We start from the raw sequence: 27,755 nt of genomic DNA on the forward strand, positions 1-27,755 counted from the left end.
GAAACCCTGCTGGTTCCCAACAAGCATCCTCTCACTCAGGGATCCTGAGGCCCCACCCCTCCCTGAAACAATGAGAGTCAATAGGTGTCTCCTTCTCTTAAGAGAATAGGCCGCCTTAGCTCCTGAGGGCTCACTAACTCGTCTTCTCACTCTCTCCAGCCTTTGCCTAACTCCTAACTACTGGATTCTCTCAGGTGTGCCTCTGTCTCTGGGGGCTTTTTCCTTACCTTTTTCTCCTCTTTTCTTTCTTTTTTTTTTAGACAGATTTTTATGTATCAAGCTGGCTTCAAACTCACCACATAGCTAGAAAACCTTGTACTTCTGATTCCCATGCCTCTACCAGTCAGTAGAGCTCAGAGATTACATGTATGGACCACCACCCCTGGGATGTACCATCCTGGGACCAAACCTAGGGCTTTATTGATGCTAGACAAGCACCCTCACAACTGAACTACATCCCCAGTCTCTCTTTGAGTCTTGTTTTATCCCTTCCTTCTATAGAGCTCTTCGGTGAATTCTGGTAAAAAGAATCTTACTTTAGGGCAAATTAAAAACGGAAATAATTCTGCGACCCAGAGACAGACATTGCTGATACTTCGGGATCTGAGACACACTAATACTAAATAATGATTCCTCCAAACTCAACTGTCACTAAATACGGTGCGTTTCAGTTGCTGAGTTTGGCAGGCCCCTTGCAGCTTGTATCCCAAAAGACTTGTTTTCCTTGACAGAACACTCAGTTAAGAATAATAATAACCACATGCTTTAAGTAAAAACAAAAAAAAACAGTAATGGAACACTTGAAAACTACTTTTCCTCAGGAAATTGATAATGTTTTGCTGTCCATGAAATATATATGTGCTGTCCATGTAATATATACCGTGTGTGTGTGTGTGTGTGTGTGTGTGTGTGTGTGTGTGTGTGTTTGATTGGTTCTTTGATTGGTTAGTAGCATGTTAATAAAGAAAGTGAGAGTGGATCATTTACATTTTGTATTATTGATTAAAAGCTAAAACTTCAGTGTGTTCTAACTGGAAAATCAGTGCCTCCCAACTCTTAACACTCAACTTTCTGCTGCTTATAATGAACTCCGATGGGGCTGTATCTCAGTGCTTGAAAAAAGATACAACCAAGTCCTTTGGCTCTTAGATTTGGACACTCCCAGGTCCCCATTGATTCCTTCTCTTGGGCAGCAGCAGAGTAGGTAGAGAAACCCGAAGGGAAGTGGCCATGCACAGCGGTTAATCATGCTTGAATTAAAACATCTTGCATATTCAAAAGCTGGCTTATTCATGAGTCCAATGTGAAGCTCTTCTGAGGTCAATGTCTGCCCACAACCTCACTTTTCAACACTGAACCTCATCCTAAAGAGTCCATTGTCTTTTAGTACTGCCACACTGGAGACCAAAACTCCAGCCCATACACCTTTGGATAATGAATAACATCCAAAACAGAGCAAGCACCCCTGTACTAATATATGTGAGGAACATGACTTCTGTAGCCCTCTGCAAAGTGGAGACGGTGTTTTAGTGAGGAACATGGGGTGGTACTTTTTGGAATGGGATTGACTACTGTTTCATTTTACCATGGTTTCTTTTTATGTTCACCATAAGATTACCAGCCTTGCACTCCATAACACTAGAAGTGATCCTCATAATGAGGATTCCATATGAGATATTTGTGACTTGTCTAGAAACACAGACAGCTGCACCTGAACTTCTGCCTTGTCTGTATCAATCCACCACAAATCTTTGCATAGTATCATATTTCAAAAGTTGGCTTATAAAGTTAGGCATTGGTAGAAATTCCTTAACAAACTATGACCGTTTCAGGTGACTGACACATGATATCAGTGGTAAAAACATTGTTAGTGTCAGGGAAGTTTGCAAAAATGGATTCATATGGGCCAAAGAGATGACTCAGCAGTTAAGAGCACTGTCCAGAGGGCCCAGGTTCAATTCTCAGCACCCACATGGTGGCTCACAACCAACTGTCACTCCAGTCCCCAGGGATCTGACACCCTTTTCTGGCCCTCACAGGCATTGCAAGCATGTGGTACACAGGCTGCATTTAGACAAAATATTCATACATGTAAAATAAAAATAAATAAAATCTTTTCTAAGTTTTTTGATTGATTTGTACTCCAGGTTTCTTCACGCCCTGTAATTAGTGTACTCGTAACTAGAGAGTGCTGGAGTGTACAGATTTCCTTCTGCTCCACAGTCATTTTCTTCTGCTCATCTTCAGAGACTAGTGAGGAAAGTATTCACGAAGAGTGGGCCCAGGGAAGAGCCTGCATCTGCTCCTTGAGCATCTTGGGAAGTGTCATGGCACCAGAGATCACACACAGCTGAAGGAAGCTCTGCAGTGCTGACTAGTGAATCTCAAATTCCTGCACTGGTGATTTTGTGTGGACAGAGACACTCGGTGTGAGCCACAGTATGTGTGATTGGACCAAGTCCAACCAGAACCAATGCACGCTGCCGATTCCGTCTTCCACGTATTTAACCAACAGATACATTTTGATCTAAGGAGTTCCCATCCAAAAAAAGAAAGAAAAGCCAGTGCTTTTCTCTTGTGTATTTGTCCCTTTTACATTGCCACTGGCGACAAGAGGCAGACTTCTCTAACTGCACACGTGTTCTGTCCAGTAGACAGTACTGTTGCAGGTACTATTGCACCAAGGGCCGAAAGACTACAGATTAAGAATATAGGTTAAAAATCAAACTAGTGGGAACTCATGAACTTTAGACCAACACCTGTGGAGCCTCCACGGGACTGGACGAGGCCCTCTGCATAAGCGAGACAGTTGTGTAGCTTGATCTGCTTAAAGGGCCCTTGGCAGTAGGATCAGGATCCATCCCTGGTACATAAAGCAGGCTTTCTGGACCCTATTGGGAGACACCTTGCACAGCCTTGAGGCAGGGGGAGAGGCTTGGACCTGCCTGTACTGAATGTTCCAGGCTCTGCTGACTCCCCATGGGAAGTCTCACCTTCTTGTAGGAGGGAATGGGGGGGGGTTGTTGGGCGGGAAGGCTGAGGGGTGGAAGGAGGGAAGAGGGGATCTGTGATTGGTATGTAAAATGAGTAAAAAATTTCTTAATAAAAAAAGGAATATAGGTTAAAAAGTATGTCCACTGGGCTCTGTGCTTTGTGAGTTGGGACCCAAAGTTAGTTATTTGCTGTAGCTTTGTGACCATGAGGATTTCAGTTAAATTCCTCAAGCCTACATCTTATTATCTGTACATTGGAAGTACTGTTAATATCTGTCTCATGCAATTAAAGGGAGGTAAGGAGCTTGGCAAATTCATGTTGTATGTAAGTAGTCAGTAAATTTCTGTTCTCACTACTATAATATTGTGTTTCACTCCAAACGGGGTATAATTATCACATCATATGTCTTTTTTCCTTACATATGGTTAGCCAGAATATTAAGACAGAACTTTTTCCCTTGGTGTGTTTAGTCTGGGGCTGCTGAGTCAGCAGCAGACAGGTTTTGGGGTGGTCTTTCTTTGTTAAGCTTTGTTTTCTAAGCTGGGTCTGTTCCAACCTCACTCCCTGTTCATCTGGGTCAATCTAACCATTCCTTTCACAAATGAAAGACGTTTGTGCAGAGCCCCCTTGGGAGCCTGTGCTGGGGTACTGGTTGGGGGTGCAGCTCTCTTCTTTCTAGGACTGGAGACTGCTGTGTTTGTTATCCCCTGCTCCCACGTTCCTGGAATCAAAAGGACAAACCCCTTTCTGTTGTCACTCACCACCAGCTCTGGGACATCAGAGCTTCACAAGCTGCTTTAAAGTCTTGTTCCTATGAAGAAGTTGTTTACATGCACTGTTGAAACAGCCCACTCGGTGGAGATGGGTGGATGCTGCTCTCCATCCCTTTCCAGAGCTTAACTCCTCTCCCATGGCTCTTTGTGCATCTTTTCAGCCCAAATGCTCAACTTGGAAAGCACTACCTTTTCCCCAAATATTGACAGGACCTTTCTCCACTGTGTGTTCAGTCTTCAGCAGCTCAGTCAGTAGCAGACACAATACTTCAGACAGAAATGTACAGACATGGAAAGCCTGCACTTGAAATCAGGAGACTTTGCGAGTCTTTTCCTCTGCTGTTCATGGAGGTGTGACCTGAATAGTACTAGATGTTCTGAGTTTAGCTTTGCTACCTACAAGGCGGGGGCCAGAGCTTGCCCACCCTGCCTCTTGAAATTTGGTGAAAAAGACCTGGTATGGAGAAGTGCTGCGTAAGTTCCAAATCTCCTCGTACGTATCTTTAGTGGTTCAGGATCAACTTCTGAGATGCTCTCCAGAAACCATAGTTTCTGAAGACTGTGCTGTAATTAGGAACCATGGAGGGATGAAGAGTCCCTACAGCCAGGAGATCACATGGCACAACATCTTCCTTTTGGATTTAGAATACAGTGATAAAAGGCTGATGATATCAGCAAAAACACACTGACATTTTCCATGAAAGAGCAGTGAATAATTTCCCCTTGTTCTGTTTTTAAGAGCAAACTCCTTTTTTAAAGTCATAATATTGACTAATATATTCCCCTCATTTACATAACATAATATATTCTTCAAACTTTTTTATTATCCCTGAGTGGCCATAAAAATCTCAGCTGTTTAAAATGACTTTTTTGCAGATTTACAGCATTCCATAAAAAATTTTAGGTGTAAAAAAAATATTTTCCAGTGAGCCAAAACTATCCTAGCCTCATAGATGTTTTTAAAAAGGTGTTATTCAGCATAGCATAGAACCAAGGTGTGAATACAAACAGATCTTAGGAAGGAAAATATCCATTGATGAGAGTGTTAATTCTATACTAACCAGATTCACACCTGATATAACAGTAAGGATCAAATGACCTCAGAACTACATTCTTTCATGGCTTAGGAAAAACGAATCTTGATATACACAAACATTATAGTATCCTTCATTATGTGCACATCTCTGAAGTGTTTAAAGGGGATTTCTAAAAGACAGTGGAGTGTGACTAGACTTGAGTAACTGGGTGCTGTGACATAGAAATTGAAGTTGAGTGTTCCAGCTCACATCAATTGCATGCCGCTACTGCCTTGTGATAAGATGTACTCAGTCTGCTGCTTCCCTGCTCCAGATTCTTTCTAGAAACATGTATCTCCAAACTGGGGTGTTAACCAAATGCTGCCCTCATTAGAACTAAGAAGAGAGAGAGACTGGTCATCTTAGGAGAATATTTCCCAAAACGAATTATGTAAAACTTTAGGCTTTTCACATGTTCTTTAAAAAAAAATAAGAGTTTAAATGAGTAAAACTCCATGTTCAAAATAAATTTGTGGAATTTTGCATACCATCCCATCCTTTTTGATATTTCAATGTATATCTGAGTACTCTGTGCATTGAGCAGCCCTGCGGGGAAGCTTACCATATTTGATCTTAGAAGCTTTTCTAATATGACAATTCACAGATGAGATGTCCTGTAGGATGTGGTTCCAGAACTGTTTCTGTCCAAATGGCACCTGTGCCAGTAGAAGAAAAGGAAGAGTGGTAAATTATGGGCCTTGTGTTCTTACCGTGTCCCATCACACATCTTCCTCCCAGGGTATGCACGTGAGAAATTTGGTGAAAACCCCTTAGAGGTGTCTTTGCTTCCTCAGTTATTAGTCCTACTTAAGCACATCTATCTGCCCTGCCAGAGCACAGCATGTCCAGCTCTGCCCATGTTCTTAAGTCACGACTTTGGGCTTGGCCATAACCAATGCAATGTCAACAGACCTGAAAGGGGCAAAGCCTTGAATTGAGCCTGTACCATTGTCTTTCCCTCACATGTCCTGCCTTTTTCATGAGAACATGTGTCCTGGGACATACACATCTGTTACAAATTCTAGATAACTTGCCGTCAACTGTATTTTCAGAACCTAAGGGCAACTGAACATAGCTAAGATCAGCCAACCTTAGTCAGCGGGCAGTAGCATGCACGTGTGTGTGCATGCACGTGTGTGTGTGTGTGTGTGTGTGTGTGTGTGTGTGTTCCGAGTTGAGCAATGTTGTAAGTCAGAAAGTTTGGGAGTGCTTCCTTCCACAGTGCTTTCTTGTATTTTTAGGCTATTTGCTACAAAATAATTAATATGGCTATAAATGTCACAAAAAATGAAAGAAACCATAGGAATGAAATCTAAGACATCATTGACTGTTCACTTGTTAAAATTCCTTTACCTCTTAACTACTTGAAAACTATGCTTTGTCAAAAACATGCAATTCTAGTTTCCTTTGCTTAGGGTAGTTATTACAACATCTCTAAAGGAAATATCCTCCCACAGAACATAGCTTTCCCTTCTTACACTTAAATAACATGAAGCTATAAAAAACACTTAATTAGTAAGAAAAAAATTAGATAAAGCAATATATCTTAAGTTTATATATTAAAGCAAAGAGTCTCACAAACACTATCCTCAAATATCTTCCAAATACTGATTTTCATATGGCTACTATCCTGCAAAGGAGAAAGAGTAGTTGAGAGACTGCTGCCCAGGGACAAGCACCAGCTCTCCAGGCTCTGGGTGACTCGAGCATCCAAGGCCTGCGCTGGATCTCTGACCCTTCTCTTGGTTAGAGAGAAGGTTAGAAGTTACAAGTGGTGAGCTCCTGATTCATTCCTCCTCCCATAATAACTGAGGAAAATGTTGAATCCCCAGATGCTTCATGCTTCCCCTCCCTCGAGGGAGCAGAAAAGGCATCTTCCCACTCTGCCCTGTGCGCCACCCCCGGAGTAGAAAAGTACTAATTCCTAAGATAAGGCACTAATACCTGAAAGGGAATTTCAAAGATTCCATTAAAAAAATTTGGAGAATGGAGGCTGAATTGTTGTGCCCAGTTCTCCTTCATGAACATCCATTGACCCACAAGAAGAGCCTGAAGAAAACAAAAAGTACAGTAGCTGCATAAAACTACAGGCACCAACGGGAATTTTATCTTGAAGCCTGAAGGGAAAACAATTGATGCAAAGGGAATGTGGGTGTGTCTGTGTGTGACGGACTTTACTTAAGCATGCATGTGGCCCTGGGTTCAGTTCCCAATAGCACACAAACCAGTAGTGGATCTCTACACCCTTTGCTTACGTACTTCAGAGACTCGGAAGGATCTTTGGCTTTTTGCAACCAGAACACCAGCAGACGCCCCTCTCCTTGAAAAGTCATTTCTGGGATGGCCAATGCTATTTTGTGCTGTAGTGCTGCTCTATTTCTGTGCACAAATGTTAAGTCTCATTAATTATGTCCAAGGCAGAAGTGGCTGAACAGGGCTGTGTTCCCCACATCGAGCTGCCGCCGTGTTGACAGAACAAGAAGAAATGAACAAGCAGTGAGCCTTGGAAGCTGGAGTTCATTTTGCCTTTGCTTGTTTTTCTCTTTGCTCCCTTCCTGTTCTCTGGGGAAGGGGAACATAGTAAAGGACATGTTTCAGGTCTAATAGCACAGAGGTGAGCTGCAGAACAGACCAATCTACCAGTGAGCATTTGGCCCAGATTTATTTCCTTTTACACAAAGACAGGTCTTTAAAAGAATTCCATGCATGTGACAAGGAATCAGAAGCTTGAGTGGAATCCAGACAGGTCATGTCCAGAAGAAAATCACCACCACTGGAAAGAGAGGGTCTACTGCATTTCCAACAGAAGTGCTAGACACTGAGACAAAAAGGCAGATGAACAAGTTAAGACACCCAGTCTTACAGAAGAAACAAAAATTCTCATCTAACCATAAATCCCAGATTCTATTCCTAACTGTAGCAGATTACCAGATGATTTGGTACAACTTTTAATACCTGGAAAATGGAGCAATAATATCTACTTTATATATTTCGTGGAGTCACCAAGACTTTAAATGCAATTAGCATGTGAATGTGTCTCAGAATTTGCTAGCGTTCATTACTAATGGACTCTTTAACATCTTCCATCTTTTAGAATTTGTCCTATACATTTCTAATTTTACTTGACATCATATAGATGCTTATGACTTCTTGTTTCATAGTCTAGAATTTATCCTGAAAATTAATCTTTAATTTTTTAAATTTTCATTATTTCCTACAATTCTATTATCTCAACCATTCATTCAAAATAATGAAAGGACTATTGCTTATTGAAAGATTTTTTTCATAATTTGGGGGTGTTTAATGTATGTGTGTGCAAATGTGTTCAGGTATGTGTTCACATGCTTTACATGCCTATGGTGGTCAGAGGTCAATCCCAACTGTCACTTATCAGAAATTGCACACTTTCTTGAAACGGAGTTTCTAACTGGCCTGGGACACACCACATAGGCTAGGGTGAGTGTCCTATAAGCCCCCGGGGATTCTCCTGTCTCTGCCTCCAGAGTACTGTAATTACAAATGCAATTCATAATTACTATCTCAAACACTATCCTCCAGCACTGTCCTGACTGGGCTATCCTCCAGCACTGTCCTGACTGGGCTATCCTCCAGCTTCTGTCTTCCGTGTTTTGATTTGGGAAAGCACATCTTGGTGTTCAGTGCTGGGCTTGCCACGTCTCCATCTTTGCTGGGTTTCTTCTGTGTTGGCTTCATTCTCACACAGACCTTTGTCCCCTGTAATCAAGGCCCCCTAGCACCAGGCTTCTGTGAAATTACAGCACGAGCACACTGCTGAGAGCCATTGTATGGGCAGAGCATTGACCCAGGAGTAGTCTCTAGTGCCTGCTTATAGTCCAGTATGTAGGAGGCTAAGAAGAACGATCGTGAGCTAAAAGCTAGCTTGGAGCTACACACAAAGACCTTATCTCAAAAAGAAATAAAATAGCAGAACATGCAAAAATCCCAGGCTTATGGGAATTAATAAAAGTTAATATGAACATAAAAGACAGGATGTAAACGAACCAAGCAGATATCCATGCAAAGGCCCAATCTTTCAAAAAAACAAAAAACTAAAGAAAGCAGATGGTAAAGTTTTGAAAAAATAATAAGCCCACTCTTTCTTAACTAGCTCTCATAAGAGACATGAAAATAAAAACTATAATTTTTCTGAGAAATCACAGATGCATACAACAAACTTATGCATAAGAAAAACTGAAATAAATGAATTAACTATTGAAAGACATTAACAAATAACCACTGAAAAGAAAACCAAGAGGGAGAAATAAATCAAAAAGAATGAGTTAGAAAGAGGAAAATTAAGAGATTGATCTGAGTTTGTTGTTCTTAAAGAAAACAAAATAATCCATTTCTGGCAATTCTGGCTAAGAAATTGGCAGAGCCAGGAGAATAGCACAAGTACTGGGAACAAATGAGCAAGAGGAGGTCACCTTGAGCACAGGCTTTAAGATGTTCTCAGAATACAGTGTTCTCCACTGTAATGACAGATTCTATGGTCTTGATGAAACTAATGATTCTGTAGGAAAACAAAAATTAACAAAATGGGAACAAAACACCAAAATCCCTGGCAGAATAATAGTTGTTGGGGAGAAGGTGAAAGGAACTGAACTCAGAGTTTTTTCATCTATTTGTTTCGCAGTGTTCCCAAGTTGTGAAGAGGATGGGGAACTTTCCCATCTGCCTCACAAAGCATAAGCCAGAGACCAAAATGTGGTAACTATAACTCACCATAAGTCATTGCAATGGTTTGAATGGGGATGCCCCCAGAAGTTCGTATATTGAATACTTGGGCCCTAGTTGGTGGAACTAGATGAGAAGGATTAGGAGGTGTGGCCTTGGAGGAGGTGTATCACTAGGGATGAGATTTGAGGTTTCAAAAGACTCATGTATTTCTAGAAATATTTCTAAATGCATACCCTTATTCTGCCTCACCATCTCATTACAGATTGGTAGTTCACAGGGTAGTGCTGTGTAGCAATTAAAGACACAAACTGAAGTACAGCTGTTTGGGGATAATCTCCCACCTATCTCCCTGGGGCTGGAGTAGGTCCTAGAAGCTCTGCAGAACTCAGTTTTCTCATCTGAAAATAAGTTGATCAACCTAACCATCATAACTCATAACAAAGTTTGATCTTGAGTTTTGTTCTCAAGCCATTATGGGATGTGTCAGTCCCATGCACCTTCACTACTAGGATCATGTTTCCAACATCTCTTCAGTACATCTGTATTAGTTATTTTTCTATTGCTGTGATAAACCACCATGACCAAGGCAACCTATAGAAGTAAGGGTTTATTTGAGGCTTATGATTCCACAAGATTAGGATCCAAAATGGCAGGGACAGCAAGTGGCAGGCATGGTGGCTGGACCTGGGAGCCAAGAGCGAGCTCACATCTCCATCCACAAATGGGAAGCAGAGAGAGCTAACTTGGAATGGTTTTTGAAACCTCAAATCCAGCCTCGGTGACACACTTCCTCCAGCAAGGCCACACCTCCTCCTCCAAACAGAGGCAACTAGAGCCAAGTGTTGACATGCTGAGGTCTGTGGAGGACATCGTAACTGAACATCCCCACTGTCACTCTTTTAACACCACTCTTACAGATGCACAAGGAAATCCCACTCTCAGCCTAATTAACATTTCTCAGGTGCCAGGAATATTTTTATGTGTTCCTGTGGCATGTGTGTATCCCTTCAAAGTTACTGTGACTTCTCCACATATCAAATTTTGTGTGTGTGTGTATGTGTGTGTGTGTGTGTGTGTGTGTGTGCAAATGACTAAAATTCGGTATATATGTGTGATTTGAAAGGGTACAGTCTGCATGCTGGGATAGGCATGGCAGATGTGGGGGCTGTGGGAATGTGTGGTTGATATGCCTCACATCTAGGGGAATCATAAAACAGAGAGTTGGGGACAGAATGGGGACAAGCTATAACCCATATGTCCAACTCCAGCCAACTCCTAAAAGCTCCCCCAAAATAGTATCTTCTGCTGGGATGAAAGTGTTCAAACATGGACCCTGAGGGGACACTTCACACTCAAATCAAAGTCTCGTCTTTCAAGATTTACAGCCCTCCCATAAATCTTCAGAGACTTCTAAAAATTATGTCCCTGGAATAAAGTAACCGTTTTGAGAATGTGGCATTATATCTGTTACTATTGGGCTTTAAAAAAAATCTAATCACAAATCTTGAAATTCCTTTGTATGTGATATCTAAAAATAGGATGGACATTTATTACTTAGAGGAAATATGAACAACCTTAGAAAAAGTATCTTCTAACTCCAAAGTAGAATCATCTTACTATTTCTAGAAAATAACCAAGTATTTTTGTATGGTATATATCTTCTTATTGAAATTTGAGCTTATTCTAATTTGCAACTGAACTCTCTTTTTAACATCTACCATCTCATTAAAACAATTACATCTATAAAATTTTGAGTGCATTTTTCCTTTAAATATTGTAATTTTTATTTGTGTTTTCTTGAGAATGATCTGGGGCTGCTTCTTAACTAAAAATGCTTAATATTATTTTTCCTAATTCAAAGTATTTTTACTAAAATTAAAATTCTGTAATTTAATACATTTTTTATTCCTAAAACCCCGTGTCTTATTACTCTAAATATTTGAAGAAAATATTTTCCAGCAAATGAAGCAGGGCCCAGTGGCTCTCCTTCATCAGACTGACGGATACCACACAAAGGTCCTCCATCTTCTAGAGACTTAACCATTCCATCTGCAAAAATGCCTGCATGGAAATGTTTTTTTTTTTTTTTTTTGGTTTTTCGAGACAGAGTTTCTCTGTGTAGCTTTGCGCCTTTCCTGGGACTCACTTGGTAGCCCAGGCTGGCCTCGAACTCACAGAGATCCTTCTGGCTCTGCCTCCCGAGTGCTGGGATTAAAGGCGTGCGCCACCACCGCCCGGCCTGCATGGAAATGTTTAAGTTCCATAAAATATCCACATGTCATTGAGATCCCAGTGATGGCCTTCTTTCCATATTGGCCCAGCTTTAACACATAACACTTCACCTTATTCCAAAGCTGATTTCAACAATGAACTGCTTTGGAAACAGCAGCTAAGCAATCTTTGATAATATCACTGAAGTTCTCAATTCTCCAGTGCTTGAGTGATGAGTGAGATCATCACAGATGCACACAAAACCTGCCCAGGAGCTGGATGTTTCCTCGTTTTCATCTGAGCTGACAGACTGTCTTGTCTTTCACTGCGGTCTTCAAGCTGGCTTTCGTGATGTGTTCTCGTTTGGGTGTTATGCACGGTCGTCTTTATTGCTTTTCTGTCCTTGAGTGTCAGGAAGTGGAGACTGTTGCAGACATTGGAAGGATGAGTATTTTTCCTTCACTATTTCTTGGTATTCTTAGACAGTCTTTAATATGAAGAAGTCTGAAGGTCAACTTCCTCTTGTCATGAGGGATCTAAATGTCCTAATGGACTGCTCAGAGACTCTTCTCTGGGGGACCTACACATCTATTTGTCAAGATGTGCTTGACAGTGAAGGCCTGTCCACACATAGAGAGCTGAAGAACACAGACAATGTTCGGCTCATTTTTTTTTGCTTAAGATTTTTAAAATGAATAAAACTTCTGATTTTATTTAAGAGATAAAAAGTTTACAATTTTAATGCTAGGAGATTGTGAGTTATTATACATGAATTACAGTAACTTTCCCATTGTTGAATGTTTTGCATTAATAGTTATGCCATACAATTGATTTTTTTCTGGCAAATTCTGTTTAGTTATTTCAGGGTCCTGTCAGGGTCAGTTTGGTAGAGGAGAAGAGAGCTATGTCAGATGACATGTCCAAAGGCCATGTTTTCTACAATCCCGTTTTAAAGTCTGTTTACAATCACGTTTCTCAAGTCAGACTCCTGGGAACAAACACTTGGTCTGTGTCAAATTCTTTGTCTCTTCTGTTGCCAAGCTCATCAAGTTATCTCCAGGAATTGCCAAAATTTAACACTGACTGAGGTCATTTCCATGACATCCTCTACAGATACTCTGTTTTTCTTTGTCTTCAAAGTAATTGAAATGGTTTTTAAATGTTTTCTGAGGTCACTTACAAAGAGAGGAGTGAAAGTTGACATTTAGGTAAAAGGTAATTTGGAGGTAAAACTTCTATGTTTGGGCCCATATATAGTTATTGTTAGAAAAGATATAATAATTTCTGTACTAAAATGTCTATTGAAAAGGAAAAAGTAAGAGGAAAAGGAAATAGGCAAGGATTTGAAACAGAAATTCACAGTTACAGTTATTCAACCGTCATGAAAAAGGCCCAATTAATTCATATCTAAATGTGACTACATAATGTTTGCTTGGCATATAGTAACAGGCCCTCAATAAACATTCACTTACTGAATGAATATGCATGTTTTACCCATCAAACTGTCTATAAAAGAAGATATGGTATCAGTTAACTAGCTATTTGAACTAAGAATATGAAGCATCTGTATTCTACATTCTTTTTCAAATAACTTATTTTGTTTAATTTTTTAAAATAATTTCACACATGTGTGAAAGTATTACTCTATGCCCAGCATTTCTACCTCTCTCGCTCCTCACTTCAATTCCTCCCTTGTTCTGCCTGCTCCCTCTCAAATGATGATCTTTTTAAAATTTTGTTACATGCACACACATATATATGTACATATGTGCGTGTGTGCACACCATGCTTAGGCCATTTAGTGTTGCTCATATGTGTATGGTTTAGAGCTGGTCACATGGGATGGATAACCGTATGGGGGCTCCTCCCTGTAGAAGATTGAATCTCCTTCTCTCGCAGCCAATAATTGCCTGTAGTTCATCATCTCAGGGAACCTTGTTACAATTCTCCTGTCTGCGTTGGCATGTCAGCTGGTGGTGTCCCTGTGCTGGTCTTGTCTGGGTGAATGTATTGCTGACATTTCTTCAGTGCAGCTTCCCTACCACACATAGAAGACATTATCTCATAGCATATGTCCTGGTCCTCTGGCTCTTAAAATGTTTCTGTCCCATCTTCCAGAATGTTCCCTGTACAGGTTTTGTGGTAGATGTATGAGCTGGAGTTGTGCACAGTCAGTTGGCCTCAGCATTTTGGCCAGTTGTGCATTCTTTAGGAAGTGCCTTGATGAGGGTTGGAGCTTCGCATGTCTGTATTTAAACCTTATCCTGGTTTGGGAAAGTGGCTGAGGTAGGTTCCATGACCTCACATCTTGGGTAGTTGGCTGGCTTCAGAGTACCAAGCATAAATTTCCTCCTCTTGAGTGAGTCTTGAGCCCAGTGAAGCTGGTTTTATTACCTTAATAATGTGGCAATACATGCCACTACTGCACCCTTAAGTTTATCTTTCCGGGCTGGTCAGGTGGTTCATGAGCTTCACAGATGGGTAGGACTACAGATCACTTTGCTCCATTTGCAGCTTCCACAGAACCTCCAAATACAAGGAAAGATAGTCCTCTGAGAGGAGGCTTCCAGGTCAATCCCAGCTTGACTCTTTCAAGTCCTGTGTCTGAAGTATATGATGTCTTCCGCAATGAGGTCTTACTGTCAAGTTCAGGGAGGCAACCAAGGGCACGTGTTAGCCTGTATTGTTTTGGAAGTCTCTTGGACTCCCCTGACCAATGACTGGAAGGGAGGTTTACTAGGCCTGGGATTTTTGTTAGTCTATGGCTCTCATGGAAAAACAATATCACCCACTTAGCATAATTTAACTAATTTATACTATTTGCATGTGTATTTCCTATATGTATTTTAAGTAAACATAAAATAATTTATTTCCTTACGGCTTTTTCAAACCTCCTTAGTGTTACGTATTCCTCCTCCCTCCCACTCCCGCTGTATCCCCCTCCTCCTCCTTCCCGGGTAAGAGCCCTTCACCCCATTTTCCCATGCTCTTCGAGCTCCTGCTCCTGCTACCCATGGCCTTTCTACTCTCCTGGTTTCTGAGCTTATTCCTGTCTAGAGATTCAGAGCTAGGATCTACAAATAAGAGAGAAAGTGCAGTGTTTGTAGTTTCGGGTAAAACTAAAAAGGCAAAATACTTCAGAACAGAAGATGGCTACTGTCAACAAAGTTACATTTTAAAAATAAATTAACAATAGTGTTCATGTAAATAACAAGCTGGACACAAGACTATATAAGACTGTCTGTGTTGTTATAGCCAGTGAGAGCGTTTCCCCAGCGTAAGTATTTAAATAAAGATACAAAAGAGCCAAGAAGCAGGTATTCTGAATAAAGTCAACGGGCAGAAGGTGTGGTTTCCCCTTCCCCATGAGCCTCCCTGGCAAGAACTTTTGAGACCTCTGGGAGGGAGGAAGTGCTGACGCACTCTGTCATGCCACTGACACTTTGTTAATGTTTGTAGTTCACCCAAAATATTCATTATTTTCTTCCTATAGTTTGTCTAGGTTGCCCAGAAACCACTAGTTTCCTGGAATTTTTATTAAGAATTCCATATTCTTGCCATGTTTCTCAGATACTGTGGCTTCTGCCAATAAATCCTAATAAATTTTTCACTTTTCTTTCAGTAACATCCTAGAGAATCTGATTCAGACTCAAATTAATCACCGATCACGTTAATGGCTCCTCGGAGTTTACTTCCGATACCCCTTATTATATTAAATCAAACTTGATAGTGAGCCAGATTATTGCTCCGTTGGGTTTTCATAAAAGCACTGGTAGTTAATATAATTTATGCCAAGTTTTCTCCTCATATCTTTGCTTATTGTGTGCTTTCATTTTAAAACAGACATTCTTTGCAAATGGCACTTTTCAATATCTATCACACCTTTAAAATATTTTATAGGTAACATTTTACAGTAAAATATGACATTTTATTACAGCCACACAATAATGAACAGGAATCATTTAACTTACAATCAAAATATTAAGATTTTATGTAGTTCTGAAAATTATATGTACATGTGTACAGCTTGCTTATTAAAAAAATAACCTGTGTGGCAGCAGTATCAGGAGTCTTAAAGTGTTACTCCTTTCCAGCTTTGCAGCAAAGGGGCAGCTCTAGGGAAACCCTTTGAAGCACATGCCGAAGATATAGCAAGTGTGGCAAGTTTCATTGAGACCAAGCTCGTCACATGCTACCTACGTATGAGGAAGCCTGACCTTGCCCTGAACCACGCACACAGGTAAAATGAGTACTAATGTCTACAGGTGAGAACTGTGCACACACGTCTGGGTTTCCCTGGTCACCTTCCACTGTGTTTCAGTTTAAAAACAAATCCTAAAAATTACATGCTGCCTGATTTGCAAATCTGAGCAAATCATGAAGGCCACAAGGGAGGATCTCAATTCCTAGAGGAAGAATGAGCCCCAGAAGTGACCGTTCACAATGCAAGGGCAAACCTCATGAGGAAGCAAAGGAAGGCAAGCAGAAGGTAAGGAAGAGGGGTGCTGGTGAGGGAAAGAGGAGCAGAAAAGATGGGGAGCACACAACAACTCAGACCGTGGATATTTGGTGTCGGTATGGTGGATTCAAAGGATGCTGGCATCCTCCAGACAGCTTTCCAAAGGCACGAAATATCATTATCTCTGTCCTTAAAGATTTGCATTTCGTGTTGGTGCCCTTCTGCAGAGTTCTGTGTGGTTGTGTAACCGTGTGGATTCCTAGAGTCTCCATGGTTACTGGGCCTACCTTACAGGCTATGAAAATGCACCTGCCCCATAGTCTGTTTCCTACAGGTCTTACTCTCACAATGAATAACCCATTGTAACCTGCAGCAAAGATGTGTGGGCTGTGCTGTATTGCTCAGCTGTCCCTTTCATTGAAGTTATGACTGTTCCTTCTTGCCTGGCTCACAGCAATTTACTGGGATCTTTTGCGCTTCCCGTTTTCTAATCTTACACCCCTTGTGCTGTTTTGTATGCAAATGGCAAAACTAATGTCAGTGTGGAAGCCAAACCTTTATCTTAGTAGCCACATGGTTATCTTGAAGTCCGTGTAAGTGGGAGGCCTGCTCACAAGAGGAAAGTCCAGCACAGAGCACACGAAATGCTGCACCTGAGTTTTCACAGCTCTAACAGTGGGCTTGACTTACAACCTACAGACAACCAAAGCACTTTGAAACTCGTAAGATAACCTTCTTGAAAAAAACCTCCCATGTAAGAAAAGGCAGAGTCTAAAATCATATTCCTTTGGTCCCCAAAGGGAAATTCTTCCTCCACCAGTCTATCTAACAGCATTTTATGCAGTCATGGTCCCAATATCAGGATACGTGGCCTTTCAAAGAATGTTGTTCTATTTCCATTTGAAAGAGGCAGTAGTTGAAACACGTATTTCAGTCTGTCAAAAATATTAGAATGTCAGGATTATTTGAGAGTACAATGTGAGAAACTCATTACAGTTGAGACTAGTTGTCTAGAAATCTGTAGGTACATGTGAGCAATAATAAGTTGAGATGTGCAGGAAGTAATTATGTCACCTCCTTTATGCTTTATCATACACCAAAAGGACAACCATTATAGAAAATATCTTTTGTATGTCAATATGGACTGAAGAGGCTTTACATCACATTCAATCATGAAAGTACCTCAGATAATATGGTCATATAAAAATTCTGTTCAGTTGATTAAAATATGTAATGAGAACAAAGAGTCAAGATTCTGTAATTCAGATGGAAGGACAAAAAGGTACCACTATTCCTGGTGGTGGAAGAATCAGCTCACTGTTTAGAATATGACGTTTTCCGTTTTAAAAATAGGGATGCTGTTTCAAGACCATGAAGATTACTGGTGTAAAACATGTTGATGATAATAAATAATGTGATATGTTGACATTGACTTTTGTCTGTTGTTGTCTGTTGTAATACAGTTTGTATTTCTGTTTCTGAAGTTGAACATTAAGTAATAAATGTGAGTCAATAGAGATTAAACGGTCAATTCAGACCATAAATAATGTATCAAGAGAAAGCAGTCATTTTCCTGAGCATGTCATGTTGGAAGTACAGAGGTAGTACTCATGGTTTTCATAGTAAAAGATTTGCAAAGTTCCCAGGTTTAAAAAATATAGGCTGACATATAGTCAACAAATACATTTCATAAAATTAATTAATTAATCAGGATATTTTGTTTATAAATAGCTCACAACCCTTAGTAATACTCTGTAGAATTCTGTATTGTGTTATTACCACATCGTGATAGTTGATACTAATCATGAATCAAAATTAAAATATTCCTTTTTGCATTTATTTGCATTTGCTGAAGCATTTTCCTTTAATTTTATGTAAATTAGAGGTCTACTGCATATATTTATCTTGTTAAACACAAAAATTGGCCTGAAAACCATCAGGTAGTCCTGCTTCTGATAGGAATAACTGCATATGCTTTGTCGTGTGACTGCAAAACTGTGACTGTGTGGTTCTAAAATCAACAGAAATACTTGAAAAATCAATCAGCATGTATTGTTAGGTAAATAAGGCATAAAAAGGCTCTAGAAACAACTGCTAACAACATTTGCTTTTCCCTTTTTCTTCTAACAAATACACGCTGGGAAACACAGACACCACTTTTTGCTTCAACCCAGAGTCCCGCCTGGACACACCAGACACAGCAGCTTCCCTCCTGTATCAGACCAGAGCTGCCATTCATCAGAAGGGGCTTTGCCCATCTCTAAGACTGGTTCCTAATGCTACTCATCTATTCAAAACACAAATCCTGCCGCAATACTTTTGCTATTCTATAATGATATTTTATAAGTATAATTGTAAAAACTCTAATGAATAGATCACTTTTTGGGTATTCCCCAATTTTGTTGCCATAATGTGGCAGAAAATATGAATACTAACACTCCAAATGTGTAGAAAATATCCAGTTTTTAACACCTTATAACAGTGGCATACACTTACCTATTAGTTCAAACATTTAAGCAAATACTCACCGAAAACCTTTTCTTGGGCTGAAGAATGGACAGATGTCTATAACGAGGAAATACATAGTTCTTATTTGTCACAGAAGTTTCTAACAGAAAGTAAAAACTATATGAACATAGTAAATATATGAGGCAAATAGACATTATGAATGTCATGAAGAAAATAAGCATAATTTTACAATGGCAGTACAGTATGTTGGACCAAACAAGAGTTTGGAATCTGACCACCTGCATTTAAATTCTGACTGGCTTTCCCACAAATTAGCTTGAATTTAATTTGTAATAAGATTGGGTTATAATAATAATACCAAGTTTACAATTATTATCTCATAGTATATTATGAATAATTAATCATGAATTCATGTTGTTTGTGTTATTCCAGACATAATACAGTTCCTTCAACCAAATCTGCCTTCCTACTGTTAAAAAAAAAACTATAAAACTGGACAAAATATATGAAATAATTCCTCTCAGGCGTTAAACCATTTTCGGAACAAGAATAATCCTTGAAGGAAGTAAATGCATAGTTTCCCAGCATTCACTGGGCTTCCTTTCCTGCCCTGATTGTGGGAAGCACAGTGGAGTACAGCACTGTGTTGCTGAGCAGTCAGGCCTCTGAACAGTGGGCTAACAAAGAGGCTGTCAATAAAAGTCAGATGTCCACCCAGGCGTGTCTGTCAGTGTGGTCCTTACTCAGCTCATGTCTAGGCAGCCATGTTGTAATTATGTTATCACAAAAATAAAAAATAATAATAGAAGTGGAGGCTGGTGACCAATGAAAACATAGCTTAATGAAAGGGTTTGGGAATGGAGTCTGAGGTTTCTGAGGTTCTTCCTCGGCCATGTGGAGAACAAGCATCCATGCAGAAGTTTTCTGCTCCAGAACTAAGCATTAGTTGAAATGATACATCATCTTAATGCTAGGAGATGTTTAGGGAATCAACTTAAGGAAGCTAACCACACACTACATACATTCGGCTGAGACCCAGAAACTTCATGCTTCAAGTATGGGGGCATGCAGGAAGCCTTAGGATTGACTTCTGTGTCAAAATAGACCTGTTCAGACTAAGATGAGAGTGATTAGGACTAAAAGAAAAGAAACAAAACACTTTGAAACTTTTTCAGGGAGGTGTCACCATTCTGAGTCCCTACAAAGCTTCATCAAGATATGTGGCATAAAATAAAGAGTTACTGCACATGTGAAGAAGTAGGAAAGTTAAAATAGTACTTAGAAGATAATAAGTTCAAAGAAATAGTTCCCAAGATGCCCCAGGTGCTGGGATTGGTAGACAAAGATTCCAACAGTGTTAGGGGGCCATGTATGCAGAAGCCATGAGGTAAAACAGGCTCTCTCTGGTGAGCTGGGTCTCAGGAGATGGTCAGAAGCTAGCCTAGGACAGGACCAAAGGCAGAATGCAGAAGTAGCGGAGGTCAACCAGTATGAGGATAGAGACTGCTAAAGAAAGGCTTCCTAAACTTTAAACCAGTAAAAATCACCCAATGTGACCAACACAGAGCTGGAGACTGAAAAGTCATCAGTTCAAGGTCACCCTCCACCACATAGTAAGTCTGAGACCCTGTCTCAGAAAATCTCTTTTAAAAAGCTTACTTATATGTGTGAGTGTAAATATATAACTAATACCACAATGGCCAAGAAAGGATTACAAATATAATTTTATTATATCAAAGTATTTTAATGAGGCAATGCAATATTAACTCAGTATTAGATGGTAATGAATTAAAAATGCACTTTATAATCTCTGAAGTTATCATTTAAAAGCATTTAAAATGTAGCTAGAGAACCAACAAATTTGACTTAAAGTTAAAATAATATTTTTTTAAAAAAGGAGAATGAGGAGGAAAAACAGCTGAAGCAATAAAAAACACTAGTGTGACAGCAAACTCAACCAAGTCATGACAGGAATTACAGGAAGTATACACAACCTACTTGTAAATTTGACTTACATAGAGACTGTCAGTCTGGATTATACTGTGTGGTCATCCACATGCTATTTGTGAGAAGCACGTTTTTTTTATTTTATTTTTGGATTATAATATAATTACGTTCTCCTTTCCCTTTCTCCCTCCAAGCCTCCCATCTACACCTCCCACTCTCCTTCAAATTCATAGCTTCTTTTTTTTCACTAATTGTTATGGTATAAATAAATGTATGAGCATATATATATACATATATTCCTAATTATATATATATATATACATATATATACTCCTAAATATAGCCTGTTGAGTCTCTATAATGTAACTTGTATGTTTCAGAGCTGACCATTTGGCAGTGAACAGTTGATTGGCATGCATATCCCAAATAGTGATGTATCACACAACAAACATAAAGTGTCATTTCACATTAAATTTGCCATTACTATCCAAGTATATTTAAAGAAAAATCAATAATCAGACAAAAATGAGGCTCAATGTAGTTTAAAATTTTTTAATTCTCCTTTGATTCATTCTACATTCACAATTAAATTAGAAATCAGCAACAGCTGCTTCTAAATATTTAGAAATCAAACCCTATGTACCTAGGTAACTCATGGGTTAAAATGTAAGATAATAAAATAACCCAAGGAATGCACTTCAATCTATCTAATTATTTACTGGCTTTCATTTTCACAAATTACCTTTCTTTTTGTGTGTTCTCTTATCTATAAATCCAACTAAATTGCTTTAAATCATCTCTGAATCTCAGAAGCTATCTTATATGTGTTTTATTTCACTTCTACCCCAACAAAGGCAAGTCTTCTAGGCAAAGGTTATCATAGTAATAAAGTTTATTTCCAAAAGGGAAATTTTTATTTTAAGATACTTTCTCTGAGCCTCCAGATATTTAATGAAGTAGATATTTTGTGAAAGTCTGTGAAAATACAACTTCTAAACATATATCTCTTGGTTTGAAGATAATTAAAATGCTCAGAAGGTAGCATCAGCTTACAATGTGACAGGTTTAAGTAAGCTGATGTGTAAGAGAACTAATAGGAAGTTTGCAAATCCTTTGCTGATCGCAAGAAGTAAGGAATATTTCTTAAATATGATTCCTTCTTCCTTTTATCTAAAAGTTGAAAATTTGACCATTAAATTCAATAAGTCAATAGCATTAGATACAAATAATTAGTAATTTTAAATAAATTTAAGCAAAAGCAGATTGCAGAAATAAACATGTGTGCATGAAACACAGATACACTCAATTTCACAAAATAAATACCATTAGATCTAATTAAAGATTATACCCAAAATGATGGGGGATGATTACAAGGTAAAAAGGATGGAACACAGTTGTAGGAATTGGGGAACAGAAGTGGTGGAAAAGGAATAATTGGGGCAGGACAGGTAGAGGAAGGCATGTGAAGATAACTGATGTGAATGAACTTTGAAATTTCCCTACAGACAACTAGTACTGTGTAAGTTTCCTAAAATATACACAGATACAGATAGAAAATGAGCTTAAGTGGAATTACTCTATAATGGGGAGTAAATGCTTCTCCCAAACACCACAAGTTATCAAATTAAAAGCCTAATGCCGGGTATGGATTACCCTTTTTTGAAATGTTGGTCAGTGGAGGTCCTATAAGTCCCCAAATATTATAGACTCTTGCTATTCCTCTTACTAACCTCCTAAAACTTGAAGGTAATGAAAGTAATATGAGCTGAAGATACTACATGAGACCAGGAGAAACAAAGCTACAATCATCCTGAGAACTTAACCCCAGTGGTAGTGTGAATGTAACTGACCCCCATAAGCTCATAGGGAGTGGCGCTATTAGGAGTTGTGTCCTTGTTGAAGTAGATGCAGCCTTGTCAGAGAAAGTCTACCACTGTAGGGAGTGGGCTTTGAGGTCTCCTATGCCCAAGCTATGCCCAGTGTCACAGTTCACTTCCTGTTGCCTGTGGGTCAAGATATTATAGGACTCTCAGCTCCTTTTCCAGCACCATGTCTGCCTGAATGTCACCATTTCACATCATGATGATAATGGACTAAACCTCTTAAAATGTAAGCCACCTCGATTAAGTGTTTTTCCTTTATTAGAGTTGCAGTAACCATAATGTTTCTTCATAGCAATAGAAACCCTAAGACATCCCCCAATGACTAGTTTTTGTAGTTCTGTAATGTTCTATGCATGCTACTAAGGAGAAAAATAATCAGCTCTTACCCAGTTATAAACTCTATGAGTTACAATAATAACTAGTCTGGTAAGATAAGCTTGCTGGTGTAATAATGGCAGGTGTGTTGTGGAAATAACCAACCACTTTCTAATTGGATATAAAAGCCTAACCCTCAAGACAGAACTCATGCCTGATACTGTTAACTAGACCAAAACCCTTAGCTGGGGAGGTCATAAGCCCATATCAGTAGGGTCTAAAACTACTATTGTGCTTAATAGACATAGTAATAAACTGCCCCATAATTTCTTATCTTTATGCCTGTGGATCAGCGTATCTCTAAATCCTTATCAGAGAAGCTAGACCCACAACTGGTCAATGTGCAGAGAACAAGAGACTGTGTACTGCTCAGCTTTAAATGGGGCATTTTATATTCCCCCTTACTCAAAGCTTAGTGATCATCATAGAAGGAGGGGTGTGAAGATTGTAGAGCCAGAGGTTAGTGAACTTGACAAAGCCATTGCACACATGAGTGCACAAGGGCTATAACTACCTCTGCCTGCACTGGACCAAGCCACTGGATAGGGGAGGGGCTCATCAAGTCCTACTGGTAGCTGAGGTTTTTGATGTCTGCTAGGATGGGATTTGTCTTTCTTGGGAGACACAGCCCCTAGGAGGCTGTGTGTGCTCCAGCAGAGGCTCTTCCACCCAGACACACAGCAGCAGCACTGAGAGTTCTCTGTGTCTCTGTGGGTCTTTTTAAAGGATACATGATGTTGTGAGGAAAGCTGGTTGGGGGATAAGGGAGGAACTGGAGAATTAATAAAGAGTGGATTTGATCAAAACACCATTACATGAGTGTATAAAATCCTAAAACAATAAAAATAATTATATGTAAATAGTATTCTATAAAAACAACTGATAATTTTAAGTGAATTTAAATGAAAGTAAAGTACAGTAAGACAAAAGAGAACATTGTTGGTGCCAGTTTCTTGATGTGAGGAAATGGAGAGCTTATTGACTATCAGGGTTGGTATTGTATATGGGAAACAATGGTTTGGAACACAAAAAGGTGTGGAAGGATAGATAGACATATAAGCAGACAGAAAGGTAGACGTGTACATATCTATGTCTCTGGATAATTCATGGTGTCTTGCTTTGAGGAAGCACATGGCTGCTTGTTTGATGATATCACTATTAATTTTTGGGAGATACTATGTTGCCTATATTCACTTTTTCAGCTCCTAGACTGGAAAATCCTATTTCTTCCTACCTACATCCATCCCTAGCTTACTGATTTCTCCTTTCAATCTAGCAAAATAATAACATCCTATACATAGACGTGTGTGTCAGTGTTTATGTTTGTACAGACTTGCAAGTGTGGAGAGAGAGATAAAGATAAGTTATAGTACTGACATGTTTAAGATGCCTACTTGGATTCTTGGCAAGGTAGACACTTTGTGTCTTCAAGGAGTTGGGCACATAAAATGTTCTGTGGGTCATTAGTATTTCTATGCTTCTTGTTATTGTATTCTCATGAAAGTAAATCTACTATAAAAAGATGCTCACACTGAAAGTAACGTTAAAGACTCCAAGTTTCTCTTTACATTCTAAAAGGGATGTAAAACATGGCAATCTTCTGTAGAAGAGCAGAGATGACATGTACTGAGCCGGTGTAAGGAACAGCCATGTCAGTTTCTTGGACTACGAGGTTGACTACATTATGAAACCTAATAGTGGTTGGGCAATGAAAAGAACAAGCGTTCATTGACTCCCCTGGGATACTTAGGAATGGAGCACGTTTAAGCTCCCTAAATTAGTCCCTTCAGGGAACCTTAGTGAAAAGCAGGGGAGAGATCCTAAGTTAGTCCCTTCAGGGAACCTTAGTGAAAAGCAGGGGAGAGATCCTAAGTTAGTCCTTCATGTACTCCAGGAATGGTTTTCTTACACCGTCTTTTGGGTCAGGAAGCAGCAGGTATACCTTTGATATCACAGTCACTTTTCTTTCTCTCAAAATTTCTTTTGTTTTACTTTATCTTGAGCATGATGAAAATCATACCACCACTCTGATCCGGTGGGGTTTCCTGGCAGTTGGGGTACCACTGGTATGTATTGGAATTTTTCTCTGGAATTTAAAAACCCGAGTTAAGATACTACTTCACTGATTCCCACTTTCCTCATGGACAAATTTTCAGACTTTTAGGAAACCTGTTTGCAGTGCTACTGCAACACAGTCTTGAATAGCCAGATTCCGTTCTAAAGCACTCACTGATCACATTCCTTCCCTCCCTGACTCCTGTGGCCTCGCCATTCCCCTGCAATTATCACATGAATTAGTGAGACAGCCTTGCAATGTGGATATGTAGCCATGTTTATATACAAGGTGGAAATTCAGGGGAAACTATTATTCTGCTAAGTAGACATCCTTTCAGAACATCCTTCTAAATATTTATAGGCATTCTTACAGATTAATGCTGCAGTAAGCTTGGCCAGAGAAGCTTCTTCGTACAGTGGACAGCAGTTAATGGAAAGATTCATACCTGGTCAACATGCTGAGGATAAGTGACTTCTCTGAGTGCTTGGCTATAAACAGGACATTACATCACCCCTTTCAATGTTCAGGGAACATCATGGGAAAGGAGAGAGAAAGAATATCTGAACCAGAGGATGGGGAGAAGCGCTGTGAAATGCCATCTTCTAGATGTGGTACTCGTGGCCATTGTATTCATGGGCCCAGGGTAGCTTTGGTTCCCTGAACAAGGCCTGTACAGCATTGGCCCTGTCAACATTTCACCATAGAGGACAGAGGACCTTGTGAGGTCCCACCTCTCCATGAGGTATAACAGTGAGGGTGATAGTTTAAATGAGAAATATCCACCATGAGATCACTTGGTCTGCAATTGTTGATGGTGCTGTTTGGGGAGGTTTAGGAGTACAGCCTTGATGGAGAAACTCTGCTGGAGGTATATTTTGGGAGAATATAGCCTTACTCCACTTCTAAAATATTCTCTCTCTCTCTCTCTCTCTCTCTCTCTCTTTCTCTGTGTGTATCTCTCTTTCTACCTCTCTGTCTGCCTCTCTCTGTCTCTGTGTGTGTCTCTCTTTCTGTCTCTCTGTCTGTCTGTCTGTCTGTCTCTCCTCTCATGCTTGTGGTGGAGATGTGTTCTCTCAGCCTTCCTGCTCCCGTTGCCATGCCTACTGCTTGCAGCCATACCTCCCCAACATGATGGACTCTTAACCCTCTGGAGCCACAGCCAAAATAAAACCTCTTCACCTCTTTTGGTCAAGGTATTGTTTCTGAGCAACATAAAAGTACGTAATATGGTGAGGGATTGAGAGTCATTTTCTGCAATGATACAGCCCCTGGTAAATTTCCCATGACCTCACTCATGCTCCTGAAAGTAAACTCAGTGGAACATACACACACACACACACACACACACACACACACACACACACACACACACACACACAAACAGAGGCAGACAGACAGACAGAGAGCAAGAGAGAGACCAAGGTGGAGGAGGTTAAGTAGGAAGAAGAATGTTGGGAAAAAGAAGGGACAAGAAGGTGATAGGGGATGAATAAAATCACAATACATTATATACATGCATAAAATTGTCAAAATAAGTTTTTAAATGTGTTTTTAAACTAAATTAAGTAAAATAAAATGTATTTAAAAGATGATTAAGACCAAAGTAAACCAATTCCAAAAATAATTAAATTTAGCCATCCAATACCCAAAGACTAAAAATGGCTCAGTGTCTCAGGACCATCATCTTCTTATCTTAACAAGAACACAATAGACAGGAATCAGATAGCTGAAATATCTTCTCAGGAGTTTTGAATGGAGAGGGGAAAGGGGAAGACAACAGTGAGTATGTAAGAAATAGTCCATGAAAAAGTCAACTTTTTTCTAGTACAACGTTTTGGCTCTGCTGCTTAAGCTGCACTCAAACTCTGAGTTCTAGTAATCCTCCTGCCTCAGTCTCCACAGTGCTTAGGCATGTGCAACATTGCCTGGCTAAGAGAGGAAAGATTTTAAACACAGGAAAAGCAGGACAGGATATATTGAGCCTCTCCTGACTCTTCAACTATAGGAAGGTTCTGAAACTGAATCAGCTTCCTTGAGCCTGTCCAAATTGCCAAAGACATGATAAACATCACCCTCTGTTCATAGGAAATATTTTTCTATCTTTAAAATGCTCAAATTTGTAAGCTTTCGCTATTATAGACCTTCTAGTACACCAATTAAAACATCCCTGGCCAACAGCTGTCTTGTGCTGTCCCTGTTCCATTTTCCAGTCTTTCCAGGACTCTTTTCCCTTATATTGAGGTTGACTGCATCTTAGTTTACAAGTGTCGCTCTTGATGTTTCATTTCTCATCTCATCCTTGGCTTTTTCTTTTCTGAAAGTTTATCCTGATCTTAACTCAGAAGCCAGTGTCCATCTGGCCTTTATTTTTCTTGCATGGATATAAAAGTGGTTGACAACTAGGAAGACAGATTATAAATGTGGTAGACGATGACTGATACGCAACAATATGTCTGTATTTCGGTCCTTTCTCTTGTAATTGCTAGTTATATTGGGTTGTTCATGGCTCTTGATTTCCCCATGAGCATCGGAGAGCAGGTCAGGGGTACCAACACATAGTTTCCATGTTGGTCATTCTATCAAGAGCAGTGAGTGCCGTGTAACAGACACTTTTCCTGGAGCAGTTTGTTCATGGGTTATGTTACACTATTTTAGTATTTGTTTCCCACGACCGTAAAATCCATTCTGATTGTGATTGGAACCAGTCACTTAGTCTTTCTGTACCCTCTTTCCCTACAAATTCTCTCAGGGTAATAAAGTGTTTCATTCACTCATGCTTTGTTCATTAATAAATCTTGTTCCCTGGCAGTG

General features: G+C 39.7%; 1 protein-coding gene across 1 annotated transcript in view; it reads left to right on the top strand.

Annotated features, from left to right (window-relative positions):
* Spata16 (spermatogenesis associated 16) overlaps nt 1-27,755 on the top strand; it is a 216,507-nt gene that overhangs the window by 4,987 nt on the left and 183,765 nt on the right. Inside the window, exon 2 of the mRNA XM_059265083.1 lies at nt 15,850-15,995. Coding sequence (XP_059121066.1) covers nt 15,850-15,995 — 146 coding nt within the window. The remainder of the gene's footprint in view (nt 1-15,849; nt 15,996-27,755) is intronic.

The sequence above is a fragment of the Peromyscus eremicus genome, chromosome 6 (genome assembly GCF_949786415.1).
Source record: "Peromyscus eremicus chromosome 6, PerEre_H2_v1, whole genome shotgun sequence".
NCBI lineage: Eukaryota > Metazoa > Chordata > Mammalia > Rodentia > Cricetidae > Peromyscus > Peromyscus eremicus.